The sequence below is a fragment of the Lethenteron reissneri genome, chromosome 65 (assembly GCF_015708825.2).
Source record: "Lethenteron reissneri isolate LAM-NWPU_2019-01 chromosome 65, ASM1570882v1, whole genome shotgun sequence".
NCBI lineage: Eukaryota > Metazoa > Chordata > Hyperoartia > Petromyzontiformes > Petromyzontidae > Lethenteron > Lethenteron reissneri.
Window position 1 is genome coordinate 12,316,017 of NC_083843.1, and position 19,955 is coordinate 12,335,971.

The 19,955-nt window shown below is 47.4% G+C and overlaps 2 protein-coding genes across 5 annotated transcripts in view; both read left to right on the forward strand.

Moving 5' to 3' along the window:
* The first annotated feature begins 293 nt into the window (after positions 1–293).
* LOC133359494 (tripartite motif-containing protein 72-like) lies at positions 294–6,155 on the forward strand. Of its 2 annotated transcripts, XR_009757166.1 has the most exons (5): positions 294–606; positions 2,028–2,549; positions 3,456–3,851; positions 4,672–5,300; positions 5,422–6,155. XR_009757166.1 is itself a non-coding variant. In XM_061577910.1 (4 exons), the coding sequence occupies exons 1-4, from the start codon at positions 312–314 to the stop codon at positions 5,217–5,219; spliced, it is 1,761 nt and encodes a 586-aa protein (XP_061433894.1). In that variant the 5' UTR covers positions 294–311; the 3' UTR covers positions 5,220–6,155. The 2 variants fall into 2 exon arrangements, 1 of the variants encoding a protein (XP_061433894.1); XM_061577910.1 differs by having other exon boundaries at positions 4,672–6,155.
* Positions 6,156–10,516: 4,361 nt separating this feature from the next.
* Positions 10,517–19,955, forward strand: part of LOC133359404 (uncharacterized) — a 28,866-nt gene continuing 19,427 nt past the window's right edge. For 2 of the 3 annotated variants that reach the window (XM_061577815.1, XM_061577817.1), the window contains exons 1-5: positions 10,517–10,735; positions 11,598–11,809; positions 12,885–13,051; positions 14,957–15,001; positions 18,885–18,960. In XM_061577815.1, coding sequence (XP_061433799.1) covers positions 13,004–13,051; positions 14,957–15,001; positions 18,885–18,960 — 169 coding nt within the window. In that variant the 5' untranslated portion in view covers positions 10,517–10,735; positions 11,598–11,809; positions 12,885–13,003. Of the gene's footprint in view, positions 10,736–11,094; positions 11,192–11,597; positions 11,810–12,884; positions 13,052–14,956; positions 15,002–18,884; positions 18,961–19,955 lie in introns of all 3 variants that reach the window. The other variant, XM_061577816.1, reaches the window with a different exon arrangement.

Genomic DNA, 19,955 nt, shown 5'->3' on the forward strand with positions numbered 1-19,955 from the left:
AAATATATGATTATATATAATATATATAACATATGGGGGCGGGGGGTGTGAGGAAGCAGCCAGCATTCTACGGGGAGAGCAGTTATGGAGAGAGTGGAGAGGTTTTCCGTACCTGGGAATTCCATGGCTGTACCGGAGGAATTCCCACCTGGTTAAGTTAAAATGGGAGGCTGATCGATGCTTGGGTGAGGTCGAGGGATGGCTCCCTATTCGTCAGCCGTGTTGTGCATGCTGATGATGATCTGGTGATTGCTGCCCACTCACTTGCGGTGTCTTTATTCTAACAGAGCGCAGAGGATTTTATCGGTCAAATGATCACATATGATCAAGAGGGCAACTGGAAGGATGTCAAGAGGGAGTTGCCAGAGTTGCGAGAGTTGATCGCCAAAACTCCCTCCCTTTTCCTGCACGAGTTGAAGAGGAGGAATTTGGTTACGGAAGAGGAGTACTGGAGGGCGTTTACAATTCCCGACGCCGCCATGCGCGCGGACTCAATCCTGTTGCCCGTCATGAGACGAGGGGTAGGCAAACGCCGAAAGCTGCTGGAGATACTCGAGCAGCAGCGGAGCAGGGAACGGCATTTCCTTGACATGCTGAAGATGAGCCGTGCGTACACTTTACACACTCGTCAGCGTTGCAATCCATGAAAAGTAACTTTTTTTATTATTTCAGGCCCGAGCACTTCGTAATAATAATAAGATTTAAGATGGCGCCATTCATGCTAATTATATCCCACAGCGCTTTACATATCCTATTATATATATAGCAATTACCGAGCATATGAACACCTTCATAAAGTAAACAATAATAATCAAATATATGAATGTGACCAAAACTAAGAGACACAAACAACAACGACAAAAAAAGTTATCTCAACAGAGAAATGAGTCCACTTAGTCTCAGCATCGTAGGCCCACAGTCCCAACGTCTCACTCAAGCAAGGAAATCCTTCACAGGAGGGGCAGTGGTGGAGTGGCCAAAATAAATTGCGACTAATTTAGGTCGATCTTAGTGGACACTGGATACATATCATACTTATCACCTTTACATCATCATCATCATCAGCCAAAGTAAATCCACTGCTGGATGAAGATCTCCACAAGCCTCCCATACCTCCCACGACCCTGCTATGCAACGATCCACTTAGCACTCGCATGTGAGCTGATTTAATCGCCGGCAGTAGCTCAATGAGTATATTAACATGCATTCGCAGTTCGATGTTGCTTCAGACAAAGCAATAGTTTAAATGCATTTCGGAAAAAGTAAGTGTAGTATTCCTTACCGAAAGAACCAAAGAGTATTCCTAAGTTGTCCACTTGCATTCCAGGGAGCCTCGATAATCAATGTTGGAGCAACACGGCACGGCACCTCGTGCGTTGTAAAGGTTTGGTACAGAACGAGGCAATACCGCTGGCTACCGCGCAATGAGTGGTCACCGGTAGTGGAGCAAACTAAACAAATAATTGTTTTTAAACTAAACTATTTAATTTTACCGGGTAAGGCCCCACTGAGCTGCTATGTAGTAGCTCTTTTTCAGAAGCGAAATGGCCATCACAAATGATAGCTCAACGAAGTGGATTATCCATCAACATCATGTGGAAATGTATACCAGGCTAAGGCTCTAACCTCATAATATTGATTATAAACGTGGAGGAAAAACCTGGAGGACCCGGAGAAAAATTCACGCGACCGCCATCGGGAGAGAGAGAGACATGCAGACTCCAAATATAAAATAGGAGTCGGGATTGGAATTTAATGCACGACCTCATGCTTACCAGGCGAGGTAGTTAACATCTCCTAGCCACTGTGGCACATGTCACCAGCTTGGAAGAGAGGTCAAAATATCCTCAAGAGGAGGTTCTGAAGCTGCTTCTAGTCGAGATTTTTCCACCAGCAGTGGCATGGGAAAGAGATTGGCAGGTGCACCTTTGCCTCCCATGGTGACCACTTAATCATGGCTGACGATGATGAGCAAAAAACTGAGTCGTGATTGGAAAGATTTACACAATGATTTGCTTATCTTGCAGATGTGTGCTCGCCCACGCTGAACCCCAACTCGGCACATCGACGGCTTAAAATTTCTGCCGATCTCAGCACAGCGACGTGGAACCAGGCGGATCAGCCTTACTCTGATCACGCAGAGAGGTTTGAGTCGTGGGAAATAGTCCTCTGCTTCGAGAACTTCTCGTCGGGTGACCACTACTGGGAAGTTGACGTGAGAGCCTCTAAAAACTGTTACATCGGCGTCGCATGCGAGTCGATTCCTAGGAATCCTCAAGAAAAGTCTGGCAGGCTGGGCTGGAATGAGTCTACTTGGGCGTTCGTTCAATGGGATTCAAATTACTCTGCAAGACATAATTACGAATGCATTCCTTATCCGGAGATTAAGCATTTGCAGAGAGTCGGCGTTCGCTTGGACTTTAACGCAGGAAAGCTTTCGTTTTACAACGCCAGCACCATGGAGCTGTTGCATTCATTTGATGATATTCCAAGTGAGCCGCTCTTTCCGGCTTTCCAGGTGAACTCGGGCTCAGTCATGATTTACGAAGGTGAGTACAAGGGCGGGTCACACATAGGGAATCATTGGCACTGACTTAGAGTGTATTCAAACCCAGAAGGAAAAAAACGGTTCAGAATCGTCGCCTCCGAGTGTGCATGCAGGCGATGTAGCCACAGCAGTAGAGCACGTGAACATCCCCTTTGTCAATCCACTGCTGGATGAGTGCCCACCCACTTCCTATGGGTGGGTCGTGGAGGGTATTTGGCCCAACTTCACCCTGCTCGTCTGTGTGTGGTGGGGGAAGTGAAGGCGAGGGAGTCGAGACACGAGGTCATAGCAGTAGAGCGTGGAGCTGGGAGCGAGGGTATCTCCGAGCTCTGTGTTTCTGCAGAACGCAAACACAGCGGTGGTTCCTGAAACACTGCGGCAGTGTTCGTGTCACTGCTCGGGAAGTAAACAAGGCAAATTGTCTCATTCTGTAACAAACAAACAACGACAACAATTTACAATTGTCTGAAATTTCGTATCGAGGCTTCATTTTCGTATCTTTTCTCTTTCAATTTAATTATAAATTCGGAAGCACAGATGCCCAAAGATGAAAGTGGAAATTAAGAAAAAAATCCTCAAATTTACAAAAAGTGATGGAGGAGGTGGCTGTTCTAAATGATACTGAGAGATATAAAGAGAATGTATTAAGCAAAGAGTGGCTGTGGGCACATTGATGGCTGTTGGTGACTGAGACAGGAGATGGAGTGATATCAGTTAACGTGCAAATATATTGTGAGAGTGAAATTGATTGTCAGTACAGGACCATAATAAATGTAGTGGCTTGGTGAGACCTCCCAGCGATAACTAACAAATAACGTATGATGATAATAATAATCATGACGAAGGCATTAAACAATGGCAAAGTTAGAACTAATTTTTTTTTGTTTATACTTACAAATATTAACAGCTCAATCATTGAAGAACCTGACTGTGGATGAGAGCAGAGAAGACATTCAAATTTGTAATCACTTTGCAAACAGCGGAGATCATCGCACAAACAACACCAATGCAGAGAAGGGTGACAGCAAAGATGCATTGCTCAGAACGGGGATGGAGGCACCTTCGCTGGTACGAGAGTTGATCGGTAGGATCCCTGCAATGCTACATCACGAGTTGCTCGTCCAGGGTCTCATCACGCAATACGAGTTCTCAGAAGTCTTTTCGATGCCCCTCGCATCGGAACGAGTTAAGTTCATGATAAGACGCCTCAATCGCAAGCAGGAAGAGAGCCCGCAAGTCCAAGAGATTTTGCGTGAACATCGTGAAAAGCAAGAGGCATTCCTGAAAATGCGGAGAGAATCGAGTACGTGATATGCTGTACACGCCACACAATGTCCATTGCTGAGTGTACTAATGCATCATCTTTGTCACTCATCTCTAATGCTGATGTAGGATGAAGAAAGATATCCATATGAGATGTGAACCCTTGATACAGTGCAATAAGTCATCATTTAGTGCAGTAAATGCGTTTGCTGAAAAGCGTCGCGTAAAGTGAAAGTGCGTTCATACATTGTGGAAGTAAACTGTAGTACTTGGAAAAAAACCCACAAGTATCAGAATCTTTATCCTGGATGAGGACTCCGATGAGCTATGAAACTTTTTTTCACAGATATCCAATAGGGACACGGGGTCAGCGAGTTGTATCAACACCAAACACGTAATCCCCGTATAGATGGATTCCAGATGAAGATTAATCCACTTGCTGTGCTTCCATACCCTGGCATGGCAGCAGGTGGCGACTTCGTCGTCCTTGCGTAGGGAGATTCACGAATCTGTGTGATCCACCAACTTGCTGGATTACAGGCGGCGCCACTGGTAATGACCAGACGTGTCCTGAAGCCATCAGACAGTTTGGTGGACAGTTTACTGAGAGTGAGATTGGGTCAGTCGGTTGATACATTGGGCTCTATTTGATTTGCCTTTCATAGTCAGGGCAGGAACCTAGGGCAGAAACGTAGGAACCCCTGATAAAGACTACATCAGCTGTGTGAAGTGGAGCCCGGCACACTAATATTTTCAGCAAATGTTTGTACTTCTGACTGACATATATTGCCAATTGCAAAGTGTGTTTCTCAAAAGTAATTAATGTTCGCTTAACACAATATTTGTATTATCGTTTACAGACACTTGCTCGTCGACTCTGAACCCAAACACGGCACATCGGAACCTCCAGATTTCTGCCGACTTTAAAACCGTCAGAACCTCCACACACACCCAACCTTACCCGGACAACTCCGGCAGGTTCGACCACTACCAAGTGGTCATTTGCTCTGAGAAAATCTCGTCGGGTCGCCACTACTGGGAGGTGGACGTGAGAGGTTCTGAGAAATTTAACATCGGTGTCACATATGACGCAATACCACGGAAAGGTGATGACAAAGCCTGTAAAATTGGGTGCAATGAAGTTTCTTGGAGCCTGAGGAAATGGTGCAACGACTACACGGCGCTACATAACGTGACGGAAACAAACCTGTCGGTGCGAGATGCTCCCAAAAGAGTCGGAGTTCACCTGGACTGGGAGGCGGGCGTCTTGTCATTCTACAGCGCCGACTCCATGTCGCTGCTGCATCGATTTTACGCAACATTTGATCGAGAGCTGTACCCTGCAATGTCCGTGCGGCGTAAAAGTCTCTCAATATGCCCTTTGCCATATGCAGACGCTCATTGTTAGAGATGAGAGGCTCCTATTAGAGCGGTCGCCCATTCGACTCCCGTATGTAGAGTAACTCCCTGGCCAACCCCAAGGGTTCAGGTTTCTGAACACCCTCGCGGTTGGTAAATTTAAAGGGGGCCGATGGGAGGCTCTTATTAGAGCGGTCGCCCATTCGACTCCCATATGTAGAGTAACTCCCTGGCCAACCCCAAGGGTTCAGGTTTCTGAACACCCTCGCGGTTGGTAAAGTTACAGGGGGCCTATGGGTAGTAGGGGGGTAGGAGAACCACAGCCGTGGTCAGACTCGCCACAGCTGAACTAAGTTGCCTGTTTATTAACTAAACTATGTTACTGTGTATGGTACATTACACAGTAACATAATACAACATAAATAAACATCACATTAACTTTACATACATTTTAATATTAACGATTACAATTAAATGCATTAACGACGATGATGATGATAATGAGATGATGGTGCGAGGGCTGGTTAGAAGGAGGAGAGGCTAAGCCCAGCCACGCCCTCTTCCTCCCGGCCACAGACTCAACACCCTCTCACTCTCACCACTCGTTGCACGCTTGGGTCCATGATCAAGGGCAAAATGAATGTGCACCATGAAGTACACTGTACAACAAAACAGACGGCAAGCTGATCATTTGAGCAGCGCCATGGCCCCATGGAATTTGTATTACATTTCACTGTTCGCAGAGCATACACATCTGTATTGATGTCAGGTTTTTACGTATTTTTATATTAATGTGTTCATATAGTCGTCCGTACAGCTATCTTGATCATTTCTGCGATCCAGTGTATATACGGTATTCCGATGTCCTACTTTGTCTGTTACATGATTCTGTGAGTTTCAAATTTTGTATTAAACTCCATACAGTGAGTGAAAACAAATTCATTGCATTCCCATGGCATACATCATCTTAAACTTGACTGTGAGTGAGCAGCTAAAACACGGGATATTTTTTTTGCCAGTGTAATGCGAGCGTAAATGGGGTTGTTGCTGGGCTCTGGTCCAATCACACGGCCCGGGGTATTGGGGGGCGGAGCCTGGTCTGCGGGGCGTGTGGGAGGGGCCACCGATCACCTCGGCTCCAATGGGAGGCGAGGTGAATGGGGGCGGAGCCAGCAGGGCAGTATGGGAAGGCCGGATCTGACGATCCGGGAGGGGAGGAGTCAGGGTCACGTGGGGGGAATGGATATAGTGGGAGCCGGAAGAGATCGGGGCAGTCGGGGAAGTTAAGAGGCTGAGCCACGTTGGGTGGTGAGAGAGAGATCCGCGCCATCGTGGCCGAAGGACCTCAGCACGCCGTCGGCCAGCGGTGTGCGTAGTGCGGGAGTAGAGGAGCTAACGGAGGAGCGTGCGTGGCACGCGAGAGGGAGCGTGCGCGGGTTGCGCGCGAGACGACGCTGGTCCGAGGAGGAGACCAGTGGGTGCGGAGAATAACCTGAATAAAAGACAAGCGGAGACCAGCAGTGCCTGACGGAGTCTTTTATTACACCAGTATGAAAGTATGAAAAAATAAGAAGAGGTTTGAACCCTTAATGGCAATAAAACATTCGCGATAAGATGTAAAAACATCAAATAGAAACCTTCTGCAAGCAACCGTGTCAATGCATTGACCACACACAGTGTAATAAGAGTAAACATGCAAATATGCTGCTCGTATTTTAGCATTAATGGCCTGACACTGGTGAGACTAGGCCCTAAAGAAGTCTGCTGTCTGGTGTAGACCAATCAGTCTCAAGAGACAATACCATTTATTATCAGAGCATGATTTTGTTTGCATGTTCACACGTTCTGCGTGTGGTTAATGCAGACACTGATTACTTGCAAGAGGTTTCTATTTGGTGTTTGAACATCTTAAAACCTGTTTTATTGCCAGAAAGGGTAAACCTATTCTTATTTTCTCATACTTTGACTGTGAGTGTCCGATCTGATATTGAACTTTATTCAGTGATTCCCCATCACACATTAGGTTGGCAGAAAGCACCCAGGGACATCTGCAGACTGTCAGTAGCCTCTCAGTTCCAGGGAGAAGGGCGGGGGCTTGGTACCAGACCGGTAACCAGAAAACTCTGGAATGGGTTTCGTGCGGCACGACTTTGCTCGGCAGAGCTGGGCACAAATCTGGCGAGCCCCAAAATACGGTCCAGGAGTTACCTCACTTAAGCTCATCCAGTTGCAAACGACCGAACTTGAGAGGCACTCACCTCAGGCCAATTTGCAGCAGAGTGGACTTTCAAAAATTAGACCAGGGGCCTCTGGTTGGCGAAAATATGCTTCGTCGATGATGGGTCCGGAAGGCAGAGGTGGAATTGACCATAACGGAAAGATTTGAATCGAAAATAAAAATCGGGAAACGCAGTCGAGCTGGGAGGCGACGGAAAGTTATTTAAAGGGAGCTCCGGGGGTAGAGCACGAGGAGTGGTGGACGCTCGAGGAAAGGGGCAACTCGGCGGAGTGAAGAACCAAGTGACTGGCCGAGTGCAGGTCGCTCTGTGTCTTCAATGAAGAGACTCCGAGTACCCAGGCGTCGGTATGACGGTGTCACCGGACTGCCGGCACGATGAAAATCTATCACCCACGCTGCCCAGACATTGAGAAACTTTACCGTGATGTCACGATGTTTTTTTTGCTTTCAATAAAAATGAAGCACCTACCTTGGGCCCGTCAACAGATAGAGGAGACACCGCAATTCCCCTTCCAGTCATGGATTAATTTCGTTCCAGCGCAGCCACAGCCAACTCCTCCATATATGGGAATTCAATTAACTGAGATGGCCAACGACTATCTCGTAGCGCAATATCTAGCGGAGACGGCAGCGACGACGGCGATGAGACGATAGCGACGACGAGACGAGTCCACTCCCAGAACCAGCACCCTGAGCACCTTGTTTTTCGGCTCCTTTTATGCTGCAACCGCGGCCTGGCTCCACCCTGACAGCGCCTCCCTTCTCGAACCCGCTCGCAGGTTCCAGGGGCCTCCATATGGGGTCATAAGTGACCCTTGCCCGAGTTCCTCTGCTCTGCCAACACGCACCGTGCACGCCCTCACCGGCGTGTGTGCTGTCTGTCCACCACAGTTGTCGCTCAGGTCCACCTGCCGGCACTATTACACTACTTGTGTGCGTTGAACTTTTTTTTTGGCACCGTATGTAGTCAACCGTGGCTAATCGGTAGGTGCGTGAGGCAGGACAACAACACTGAACACAAATTCTAGATTTGAAGCTTTCGTGACTGCAAGGATTATACATTCCTAGGTTTTTTCGGTAAAGTCACGTAGGTAAAAAAAATTAAAATGAATACCGATAAAACCTAAGAATACTGAACACAAACACGCTAAATAGGGTTATCATTGATCTTCTTTAATTAATAAAAAAAAATCAATAAACCAGTCGACTTGTCTGAAATATTTTTGAAAGAGAATGGAGACACCCCAACTGGAGTTGCCCAAATCCATGACCGGTGTCACTGTTGTGCTTGAGAATGACAAGAACAAACACAACTCTACAAAGCACGAGTCGAGATTTCAGAATGTTTTCCACGGACAAACAAACAGGCAGAGAGACAGGCAGATAAACAGACAGACGGACAAACACGGAGGCGTGGAGTTGATTCACAACAACAAAGAATAAAGCATAAGTGATGGGTAACTTAACTTCACATGTTATGGCCGCGACAAAGTTCCCACGTGTAGCCTTAAACAGACTCGTAGCGGGCAAGTGCTGTTAGCAAGCAGCTGCACATACGCAATCACACACACAGATACACACAGACACAAAGACAAAGTCACACACACAATGACACGCAAAGTCACACACAGACATACAAATTTAAGACACACAAAGTTACACACACAGACACAAAGATACACACAAATACAGACAGACACAAAGACAAAGATACACACAGACACAAAGACAAAGAAACACACAGACACACACAGATACAAAGACACAGACAGATAAACACAATAACCGCCATTCGCTACTAAGTGGCGGTGATGTCACCACGACGCTTGTGCCAGGCTATGTGTACCTTGAGGCCACGTGAAATGTCCAACGCCCGCTAGGATGAGGTCACGGGACAGATCCAGATTCCACGGGTCGACTGACTGAGATGACTGGCTGATGCACCACCTGTGGTCCTACTGTGCCAACTTGTTGTGCTTTAGCCACCCGGTGCTCCGCTCCTTGTTGTGAGCGTCGCTGCTCTGCCCTCCGCTGTTGTTGCTCGAGGTCGACTGCCTCCAACTGCCCCAGTAGCTTCTTCAACGTGCACCTAGCTGCCCAGTGGCATCCTACACGAGCCTCCTCCACAGAGGGCGCGCTTGACACCGCTGGTAACCGGTAACCCGGGACGGGTGACTATCAACAATCTATAAATTATTATTTGCTTCTTTCGGTAAAGTCACGTAGATAGAAAAATAATAATAAAAAACTATTTAAAAAATACAGTCTACATGGTTTTATTTTTATTTTAACAAATTTCTATCTACGTGACTTTATCGAAAGAAACAAAGAATATGAATTCCTGTAGTCACGAAAGTTTTAATTGAAAATTTAATCTATAAACTATTTACTAAGCTATTATTATGTTACCAGGTGAGAACCCGCTGAGCTAAGTAGCTATTTTTCAAGAGCCACCTGGCCACGAATGGGAGCTCAACGCAGCGGCTGACATCGTCATTATCATCATCATCGTTGTGGAAACTTGCAGCGGCAGATAAAGACTCTGGACGCGCGGTGACGTTGATGGTAAATGTGGAGGGGACAACGGGAGGATTCGGAGAAAAATTCCACGTGATCACGGGGAGAGATAAAAACGCAGACTCTGCATATACAGCAGCAGGCATCGCTCATAATCGAACCCACGACCTCCTGTATACAAGGAGAGGGAATCAACATCTCCTAACCACCATCATGATGACGAGAGAGAGAGACGCATACTCCAAATATACAGCAGGCCGGAATCGAACCCACGACCTCCTGTAGACCAAGCGAGGGAGTTAACATCTCACTACCGTGATGATGATGAGAGAGAGAGAAAGATGCAGAATCAAAATATACATAAGCAGGTATCGACAGGGTCGGGATCGAACCCTCGCCTGTAGACCAGATTATGATGAGAGAGACACAAACAGACTCCACATCTACAACGGGCATCGCGCCATGGGCTGTTATTGAACACACGACCTCCTGTATACCAGGCAAAGGAGTTAACATTCGGGTCATCTCGACATCCTGTCTCTCAAAAAGGAAATCCGTGTCACCGCCTGCCGCTAGAGGCTCGCGGCGAGAGCGATACGAATCAGCAGCGATCGTTAAACCGAAACTCAAGGACAGGGAAGTATTAAGTCCCACGCAAACGGAAGCAAGGAGCTCTGTGACCTCGGTGGGGTTGTTAAGAGACTCACCGAGGCTGTCTCTGTGTCTGTCTGAGGCTGTGTCTGTCTCTGTGTCTGTCTGGACCAGGCTGAGCGTGGTGAAGACGGTGAGTCGTCATCCAAGTGGCACAGGTGAGACGCGGATCTGTGTGTCTGTGTGTGTCTGTGTCCGTGTCTGTGTGTATCTGTGTATGTGTCTGTGTGTGTCTGAGTATCTGTGTGATTGTGTATGTGTGTATCCGTGTGTGTGTCTGTGTATATGTGTGTGTATGTCTGTGTGTATGTGTCTGTGTGTGTGTCTGTGTGTATCTGTGTGTTCTGTGTGTCTCTGTATGTGTCTGTGTATCTGTGTGTCTGTGTGTATATCTGCGTGTGTTTCTGTGGGTGTGTCTGTGTATCTGTGTGAGTCTGTCTGTGTATGTGTGCATCCATGTGTGTGTGTCTGTGTATCTGTGTGTGTATGTGTGTGTCTGTGTGTATGTGTGCATCAGCCAGTCATCTCAGTCATCTCAGTCGACCCGTGGCTCCTGCTGGGTCTGCCCCGTGGCCTCCTGCCAGCGGGCGTTCGATACTTCACGTGGCTTCAAGGTGCACATGGCCTGGCACAAGCGTCGTGGTGACGTCGCCGCCACTTAGTGGCGAATTGCGGTTGTTGTTGTTGTTTCTGGGTGTATTGTGTATGTCTGTGTGTGTCTGTATATCGGTGTGTATCTGTGTGTGTGTCTGTATGTCTTTGTATCTGTCTTTGTATGTGTGTATCGATGTGTGTGTCTGTATTATGATGGGCGCTTGCGTTGCGCCCGAAACGTCGTGATTTAATTTAGTTATTTAAAATTTGTATTGTTATTTTTATTATAATTGTTATAGTTTTTTCACCTACGTGTGTGTGTGTGTCTGTGTATCTGCGTGTGTTTCTGTGTGTGTCTGTATATCTGTGTGTGTCTGTGTATGTGTATCTGTGTGTGTGTCTGTGTCATGTTGCCCGCATGCCCAGTCACCGCATGCCTATGGGCCGGATCGAGGGGGGCTAAACGGGTGCGGCACGGGCTAGAGAAGAGATGGAGTGATGTGGTACAGGGGGACGTGGAGCTGAGTGGACTTGCCGATGACCAGCGGTGTCAAGATCGGCCTCTGTGGAGGAGGCTCGTGAAGGACGCTACTGGGCAGTTGGAGGAATTCGCCCTCCAACAACAACGGAGGGCCGAGGTGTGACGCTCACAACAACGAGCGGAGCGTCGGGTGGCTAAAGCACAGCAAGTTGGCACAGTAGGGGGCACAGGTGGTGCATCAGCCAGTCATCTCGGTCATCTCGGTCAGGCACCTGGGTCTGCCCCGTGAACTACTGCCAGCGGGCGTTCGACACTTCACGTGGCCTCAAGGTGCACATGGCCTGGCACAAGCGTCGTGGTGACGTCACCGCCACTTAGTGGCGAATGGCGGTTGTTGTATCTGTGTATATGTTTGAGTGATTCTGTGTATCTTTGTGTCTGAGTGTGTCTGTGTATCTCAGTGTGTGTTTCAGTAGCTTCATCAATGTGCACCTAGCCTGGAACTACCCAGTCCAGTGGCATCCTTCACGAGCCTCCTCCACAGTGGGAGTTCATGACACCGCCGGTAACCAGTAATCCGGGACGGGTGACTATAAATAATCTCTAAACTATTTACTAAGCTATCATGTTACCAGGTGAGAACCCGCTGAGCTAAGTAGCTCTTTTTCAAAAGCCACCTGGCCACGAATGGGAGCTCAACGCAGTGGCTGACATCGTCATCATCATCGTTGTGGATATTTACAGCGCAGACCAAGACTCTGAACGCGTGGTGACGTTGATTGTTAATGTGGAGAAAGAAGCCGGAGGACCCCGATAAAAAAATCCCACGCGATCACGGGGAGAGAGACACAGACTCCACATATACAGCAGCAGGCATTGTCAGGGTCCGTATCGAACCCACGACCTCCTGCGTACCAGGCGAGGTAGTCAACATCTCATCACAACAGGACGCACGAGAGGGAGCATCGAGAGAGGCCCTCCAGTGGGCATTTTTGGGTCTCCTCTTCCACGCTGCGCCAACGACGTTGTAAGAGGCGGGGGTAGCCAAAGCCTCACACCAACTTGAAGGGGCTACGACCTGGAATGCAGCTTGACTGGTTTTACAACACTGCCATACCTAGCAAATACCCTGCGCTCTCTCTCGCGTGTTTGTTTTACTACACATCACCTCGCATTCTGTTTTCAAGGTCTCCGAAGATGCTGATCGATAACCATTTCCGTCATTCTTTCAGTTCTATCTTCAGTCGGCGCCGCTTAAGCGAGCGCACGCGGAGTGGAGGAGGCTCGTGAAGAAGCCGCAGCGCAGAGGAAGGAAAATCACCGACGGCGGACGAGCGGAGGGACCTAAAAAATGAATCTTCCGTCGTGTTTCATCGCCCTTCAATTGTTTGCGACGATGGTGAGTGAACTTCGCAAACCAGATGACGTCTGGTGTGGTCTGGGACTGTTGTTGTTGTCTTTGTGTGGTCTGGGACTGTTCTTGTTGTCTTGGTGTGGTGTTGGACTGTTGTTGTTGTCTTGGTGGGGTCTGGACCGTTGTTGTGTTGCCTTGCCCCAAACTTGCATTTAGTGTTGATCAATCGCCACGAATTGATGTCTATTTTACTCTCTTTTCTTCGCACGAATTTTCCTCGGATGTCTGTCAAAAAAAATAAGTTTCTCTGCCACGGCAAAGTTTTCAAAATGAAAACTCACCAATTAAATGATCGGATAAGTCACTCACAATGATGCACAACTGATGGCGATTTTAATTGTTACTCTTTCGATTGAGAATGTTCGACCGACGGATGATCGCGTGCTCAGTGATAATGTCACTTTCCTGGCACCCACCCAGCAGAAGATTCGGCCCACTACGTCGATGATAGCAGAGCCACAACCAATCAACATCAATCAAACTCAACCCCACTAATTGGATGATAGCAGAGCCACAGCCAATCAACATCAATCAAACGCAGCCCCACTAAGTGGATGTTAGAGCCACAGCCAGTCAACATCAACCAAACTCAGCCCCCCCTGTGTGTAAATATATTGCAACTATTGTACTGTAGTGGCGAGCACGCGGATTTTGGATTAATCGGTGCAACACATTTGTTTGGGCTTAAGCAGTGTGTGACCTGTAAATAAACATGTCCAAGATATAAAAGTGTATAACTTTTTTCATGTTAAATTTTGACTTAAAACTTTAGTGACTGCAGGAATTCATATTCTTTGATTCTTTCGGTAAAGTCACGTAGATAGAAAATACATTTTAAATAAAATTATAAATAAAATTTAAAATTAAAGCAAAAAACACACTTTCCGGGTTGCTGCATATGTAGAGTCTGCTGTCTCTCTCTCTCACTGTGGTCGTGTGGATTTTGTCTCCACATCAACCGGTTTTCCCCTCCACATTTAGAATCAATGTCACCACGCGTTAGAGTATTTGACTGTTGCTGTAAATTTACACGCGGTGATGATGATTATATCAGCCCACTTGGTTGGTCTGCTATCATTTGTGATGGCCAGGGTCGCTTCTGAACATAAGAGCCACTACACAGCACCTGGTGGAATACAACATAGTTTAGTTTTAGTATGGGTCTCGATGTATCTCCGTAGGTCTCTATGTTCTTTTGTGGGTCTCTATCAGAGGTCGCAACCGGGTACCCGATACCCGTACCCTACCCGATACCCGGCTACCCGTACCCGGCCGGGTACGGGTACAGGTAGCCGTTTGCGACCCTGGTGCGGCCGGGTACGGGTACGGGTAGGCCGTGAGTCACTGGTGAGTAGCCGTTTGTCACTCATTTCGGGTAGGGTACGGGTAGGGAACGGGTATCCGTACCCGGCCAGGTACGGGTACCCATTTGCGACCCTGGTGCGGCCGGGTACGGGTAAGGAATCAAAACCCGTTTGCGACCTCTGGTCTCTATGTGTCTCTGTGGGTCTCTATGTATCCCCATAGGTCTCTATAGGTCTATATGCATCTACATTATTCGGCTGCTGCTGTGAATGTCCACGCGGTGACGATATTAGCCACTTGGCTGATCTGCTATCGTTGGGTGCAGTGGCCAGGGGTGGCTTCTGAACAAACATAGTTCAGTGTTGGGGGCCTTACATCTGGTTAAATACATATTTTGGTTTAGTTTATGAGCCTCTAAGTATCTCTATAGGTCTCTATCGATCTCTCTATGGATTCACCGCTTCCTTATTTACCATTGTGCATTCCTTTGGTCCTCATTTTTTATTTTTGAAATAGACGCAGTTTTAGTTTAAATGGCGTATTTTGAGAACGTGTTGATGGACGCACGTTTCCTGTTGTCTGCAGATACTTCTCTCTGAAATTGCGACGATCAGCAACGGGCTACAAGAGGTAAGGTGCAAACAAAAACGTGTGGCCATCAGGAATATTGTAGGGCTCGTCAATTGCACCCCAGCATCTCAAAGCCATGGGTTGGCTGACTGAGATGACTGGTAGATGCACCACCAGCTGTACCCCCTACTGTAACAACTCGCAGCATTTTATCTGCACGGCGCTCCGCTCATTGTTGTGAGCGTCGTTCCTGTGCGCTCAGCTATAGCAACAACCGCCATTCGCCACTAAGTGGCGGTGACGTCACCACGACGCTTGTGCCAGGCCATGTGCACCTTTAGGCCACGTGAAGTGTCGAACGCCCGCTGGCAGGAGGTCATGGGGCAGACCCAGGTGCCATGGGTCGACTGACTGAGATGACCGAGATTCACCGCCTGTGCCCCCTACTGTGCTAACTTGCTGTGCTTTAGTCACCTGGCACTCCACTCGTTGTTGTGAGCGTTGCTCCTCCACCCTCTGTTGTTGGAGGGCGACTGCCTCCAACTGCCCAGTAGCGTCCTTCACAAGCCTCCTCCACAGAGGCCGATCTTGACACCGCTGGTACCAGTCATCGGCAAGTCCAGTCAGCTCCATATCCTCCTGTACTACATCACTCCGTCTTTTCTCTAGCCCATGCCGCGCCCGTTTAGCCCCCTCGATCAGGCCGGACCTCCTGAATGCCACAGAGATCCAGGCGGTACCGGTCCAGCTCCCGACAGAGATTAGTGGCAGCCTCTCCTCCGTAGTGAGCATTCAAACATTCCATGTGGCCACACGTAGTGGTTTTTTGTTGTTTCTGGAGGAGCCCCGAGGGTAAAGATTCAATCTCCTGGTTCCGCCAGATGGGGTTTGGCCAGGAGACGTCATAGACGCCTGTCCGCCCGGAGCCTCCGGCACAAGCTTATTAATTCGATATTTTCACGTCGTTTAGTGGTAATTTATTGAAGGTGGAGGGGTTACCAGCCCCTCGCACCTGTCCAAGGCCCCCATTTATCCGCGTGGTGGTCACAAACGCCCTGAAGGGGAATCGGCTATAGCGCACAATTAAACACACACGCACACACACACATATACAGCCTTCGAAAGCAAAGATGTCCCCATGTTAGGCTGAGTCGACCTAGTGGTGGCCCAGGACCAGGTCAGATAATCGCGGTCGCTGGTGTTGGCCATGTGCGGGAATCGAACTTTGGTGGCCAGATTGGGAACATGCGCACGCAAGGACAAAGACCCCCATGTAGCCTTGGCAGACCGCAGGGGCAAGTGCTGTTAGCGAGTAGCAGCACCTACAGAGGCTACCATCACTGTGGCACACACACAGAGGGGGTGGGGGTGGCCAGCAGTACGCGTGCCCAGCCGCCTTTGTCTCCCCCAGTGGCGATGCTTTACTACATTGTGTAGCTCACTTGAGGCTGGGTCGACCTAGGGGAACCCCTCATCCCCCGGGTTGCAGATCCTCGTCCTGTAACTCGATGGCAGGTATGATGGCAGAATGAATAACGTGAAGTGGAGCATGCACAGTGTGGCTGGGAAGTCTGCGGTTTGTCCCCACCCAAAGCGGCCACTGTTGGCGGACAAATTCATGGTGGGCGAGGACGCTGAGCATTGGGGTGTCCCCGTGGTGGATAGAAAAATGTTGACTACCTCACCTGGTATGCAGGAGTGCGTGGGTTCAATCCCAATACTGACAATGCCTGCTGCTGCTGTATATGTGGAGTCTGCGTGTCTCTCTCATCATCATCACGGTGGCTTGGAGATGTTAACTACCTCGCTGTGTATGCAGGAGGACGTGGGTTCGATCTCGATCCTGACTATGCCTGCTGCTGCTGTATTTGGAGTCTGCATCTCTCTCTCATCATCACCACCACGGTGGCTAGGAGATGTTAACGACCTCGTCTGATACGCAGAAGCTCGTGGTTTCGATCCCGACTCTGACATAACGGTGGCTAGGCAGATGTTAACTACCTTGCCGGGTATGCAGGAGGACGTGGGTTCGATCCTGACCTTGACATCACGGTGGTTAGGAGATGTTAACTACCTCGTCTGGTATGCAGGAGGTTATGGGTTTGATCCCAGACCCTGATGCCTGCTGACGTATATTTGAAATCTGCGTCTCTCTCCCCTTGGTCACGTGAATTTTTTTCCGGGGTCCGCCGGTTTTTCTCCCCCACATTTAGAATCAACATCACCACGCGTTCAGAGTCTTTGCTAATATAAATTCCTAAGTGATGATGAAATCAGCCACTTCGTAGGGCTGCTATCATTTGTGGTGGGTCAGGGTCACTTCTTAAAAAGAGCTTCACAGCTCAGTGGAGCCTTACACCTGGTACATACAATATTTTAGTTTATGGGTCTCTATGGATCTCTGTGTGTCTCTATGGATCTCTGTGTCTCTATGGATCTCTATGTGTCTCTACGGATCTCTATGTGTCTCTGTGGGTCTATATGTATCACTATAGGTCTCTGTGTCTCTGTGCGTCTCTATGTATCTTCATAGGGCTCTATGGATCACACATCTATGTGTCTCTAAGCATCTCTATGCGTTTAGAGTATTGGGCTGCTGCTGTGTGATGGCCAGCGTCGCTTCTGAACAAAAGAGCCACTACACAGCAGCTCAGTGGGGCCTCGTTACACCTGGTAACATAAATTACTTTGGTTGTTAACTTTTTAACACGTAGGTTTTCGCGACCAATATTATTCATAATATAGTTTTTTTGGGTCAGATCGCGTTATTTATAGATGTGTCATAACCCTCCACCACCCGACACGGCCAAACAGTAAAAAATGTGTCACGTTTTTCAAAGGACAAAATAATTCACTTCTTTAGCCCACATTGGGCTAAAACAGTGTCAGATGGTGAGAGTCTAGTGAGAGAGATGAAACATGTTAAAGAAGCACTAAGACAGAATGGCTACAATAATGCTCAAATTAACAGAGCACTGAAGGCCAAATCACGAACGCAAAGCAACACTGCTGAAAGCGATAAGATTGTTCAAACAATCAAAATACCATACATATCAGGAGTAACTGACAAATTAGCCCGGGTATTGCAAAAGCAAAACATTAAAGTAAGATTTGGTACAGTGCACAAAATTCAAAAACTGGTATCTGGCACTAATGACGATTTGCCTAAATTATCAACAGAAGGTGTATATCGGATTAATTGTTTATGTGGCAAATGCTATATTGGACAGACGGGGGACGTAACATCAGCGTAAGATTAAAAGAACACCAAAGAAACATTAAATTATCTCAAACACAACTGTCGGCAGTGGCAGAGCATGCTTGTCAACAAGGACACTCAATTGATTTTGATAACGTTGAAGTTTTGTGTAAAACTAATTATTACTGGCCAAGACTAATTAGAGAATCTATTGAAATTGAGATAAACAGAAATAAATTCAATCGCTCTGACAGCTACAGGCTTAGTGCGGCCTGGAAGCATATTATTAAATAAATACAATTACTATTCCTTATAAGGGAAACAAATACCAATGAATAACAATTGAATGTCTACCAATCTATATAATTACAATACCCTCCCCATCTTTGCCTCGAATCACTGCACCAGATTGAATTGAATTAAATGATGACGTCACCCTGATGCTGCTCTATTTAAGACCGGAAGCAACAGGAGAGCTTCACCATTCTTGCCCGATGAAGCTGATTGTAATTATCAGCGAAATGTCGTACTCAAATTTAAAATGCTGTTGATTCTCTCTACAGCACACCGGTGGGCTAAAGAAGTGAATTATTTTGTCCTTTGAAAAACGTGACACATTTTTTACTGTTTGGCCGTGTCGAGTGGTGGAGGGTTACGACACATTTATAAATAACGCGATCTGACCCAAAAACCTATATTATGAATTGTTAACTTTTCCTCGTCTTGAATGTTTTTTTCAAGCAGGTTATCAAAGGCGGATGTAACGAAACAACGCACTACTTGTCAAGCAGTGGCATCTGCTGTGAGCTCTGCCAAGCAGGTAATGTGCACAGCCGAAAGGCCTGACTCAAATACCACAATCGAAAGGTTTTAATGTAGGTTCGTTGAACTTCTATCGCACTGCACGTAGCTAACAGTGGCTAATCGGAGGTGCATTTTTGAGTCTATGGGCAGTGTTGAATCGATATGGGTTGTGTAGTCTATGGGCAATGTCGAATCTATATGGGTAGTGTTGAGTCTATGGGAAGTGTTGAATCGATATGGGTAGTGTTAGTCTCTGGGCAGTGTTGAATCTATATGGGTAGTGTTGAGTCTATTGGTAGTGTTGAATCCATATGGTAGTCTAGTCTATGGGCAGTGTTGAATCTATATGGGTAGTGTTCGTCTATGGGCAGTGTTGAATTTATATGGGAAGTGTTGAGTCTATGGGCAGTGTTGAATCCATATGGGTAGTGTAGCCTATGGGCAATGTCGAATCGATATGGGTAGTGTTGAGTCTATGGGCAGTGTTGAATCTATATGGGTAGTGTTGAGTCTATTGGCAGTGTTGAATCCATATGGTAGTCTAGTCTATGGGCAGTGTTGAATCTATATGGGTAGTGTTCGTCTATGGGCAGTGTTGAATCTATATGGGAAGTGTTGAGTCTATGGGCAGTGTTGAATCCATATGGGTAGTGTAGCCTATGGGCAATGTCGAATCGATATGGGTAGTGTTGAGTCTATGGGCAGTGTTGAATCCATATGGGTAGTGTTAGTTTATGGGCATTGTTGAATCTATATGGGTAGTGTTCGTCTATGGGTAGTGTAGAATCTATATGGGTAGTGTTAGTCTATGGGCAGTGTTGAATCTATATGGGTAGTGTTAGTCTATGGGCAGTGTATATGTTGAACCCTTTTTCGCACCGTATGTAGCCAATCGTGGCTAATAGGTGTGGGAGGAAAGACAACAACACTGAACACAACAACATAAACAACAAAAACAAGCGGCAGTTCTAAACGAAATTACGTTTCAGTCTGGATTATTAAATAGTGCAT